Here is a 1,025-nt window from a genome sequence, read left to right on the forward strand (position 1 = left end):
AAGGGTATGCGGGCGAGACAGGCAGTACTCGTAATTGGTTCATTGGTGATTTAGTACAAGTGTAGCCATCTATGAGTAAAAATAATTAAACAAGTAAACTCACAGTGGGCATGGCACGGATACGTGACATGCCCGTCGCGAATGAGAAGTTTTCAGCTTATATCTATGTATTTTTTAAATATTTCAATTCTTGATCAATATTTCAATTCTTGTATTTTTTATGATTATTCTCTATGTTCCCTTAATTTTGCTTGAATTGCTTTGCCTTTATTTTTGTATTCTTTTTGCTTGGTTTTATTTTCCGTTCGCATCTTCTCGAGTTTGCCAATTATTTCATGTTCAGTTTTCTTTGATAAATGATGGTGTTTTATCCTTTTCATTAACTATATTCATTTTCTTGCAAACCCTCTGCCAGACATATTAACCAAGAAAAGATATTCTCTCTTAAGATTGAAAATAATTATCATAAGACGAAAAAAAAAAAAAAAACGCAAATGAGTATAAGCGAAAGACAACCACAGGATGTACGGTGATGCTAAAAACCCGAACCGGTTCCTGGCTCCTCTGTGACAGAGCACGAGCCAGCTATGACGTCACCGGTTCCTGGCTCCTCTGTGACAGAGCACGAGCCAGCTATGACGTCACCGGTTCCTGGCTCCTCTGTGACAGAGCACGAGCCAGCTATGACGTCACCGGTTCCTGGCTCCTCTGTGACAGAGCACGAGGCAGCTATGACGTCACCGGTTCCTGGCTCCTCTGTGACAGAGCACGAGCCAGCTATGACGTCACCGGTTCCTGGCTCCTCTGTGACAGAGCACGAGCCAGCTATGACGTCACCGGTTCCTGGCTCCTCTGTGACAGAGCACGAGCCAGCTATGACGTCACCGGTTCCTGGCTCCTCTGTGACAGAGCACGAGCCAGCTATGACGTCACCGGTTCCTGGCTCCTCTGTGACAGAGCACGAGGCAGCTATGACGTCACCGGTTCCTGGCTCCTCTGTGACAGAGCACGAGCCAGCTATGACG

The 1,025-nt window shown here is 45.8% G+C and overlaps 1 protein-coding gene across 1 annotated transcript in view; it reads left to right on the plus strand.

The window, feature by feature from the left end:
• Positions 1-587: 587 nt before the first annotated feature.
• Positions 588-1,025, plus strand: part of LOC125047932 (proteoglycan 4-like) — an 870-nt gene continuing 432 nt past the window's right edge. The window contains exon 1 of the mRNA XM_047646480.1: positions 588-1,025. This exon is cut by the window's right edge and continues 432 nt beyond it. Within this exon, the coding sequence (XP_047502436.1) occupies positions 588-1,025 (438 nt within the window).

Source organism: Penaeus chinensis, chromosome 42 (genome assembly GCF_019202785.1).
Source record: "Penaeus chinensis breed Huanghai No. 1 chromosome 42, ASM1920278v2, whole genome shotgun sequence".
Taxonomy (NCBI): Eukaryota; Metazoa; Arthropoda; class Malacostraca; order Decapoda; family Penaeidae; genus Penaeus; species Penaeus chinensis.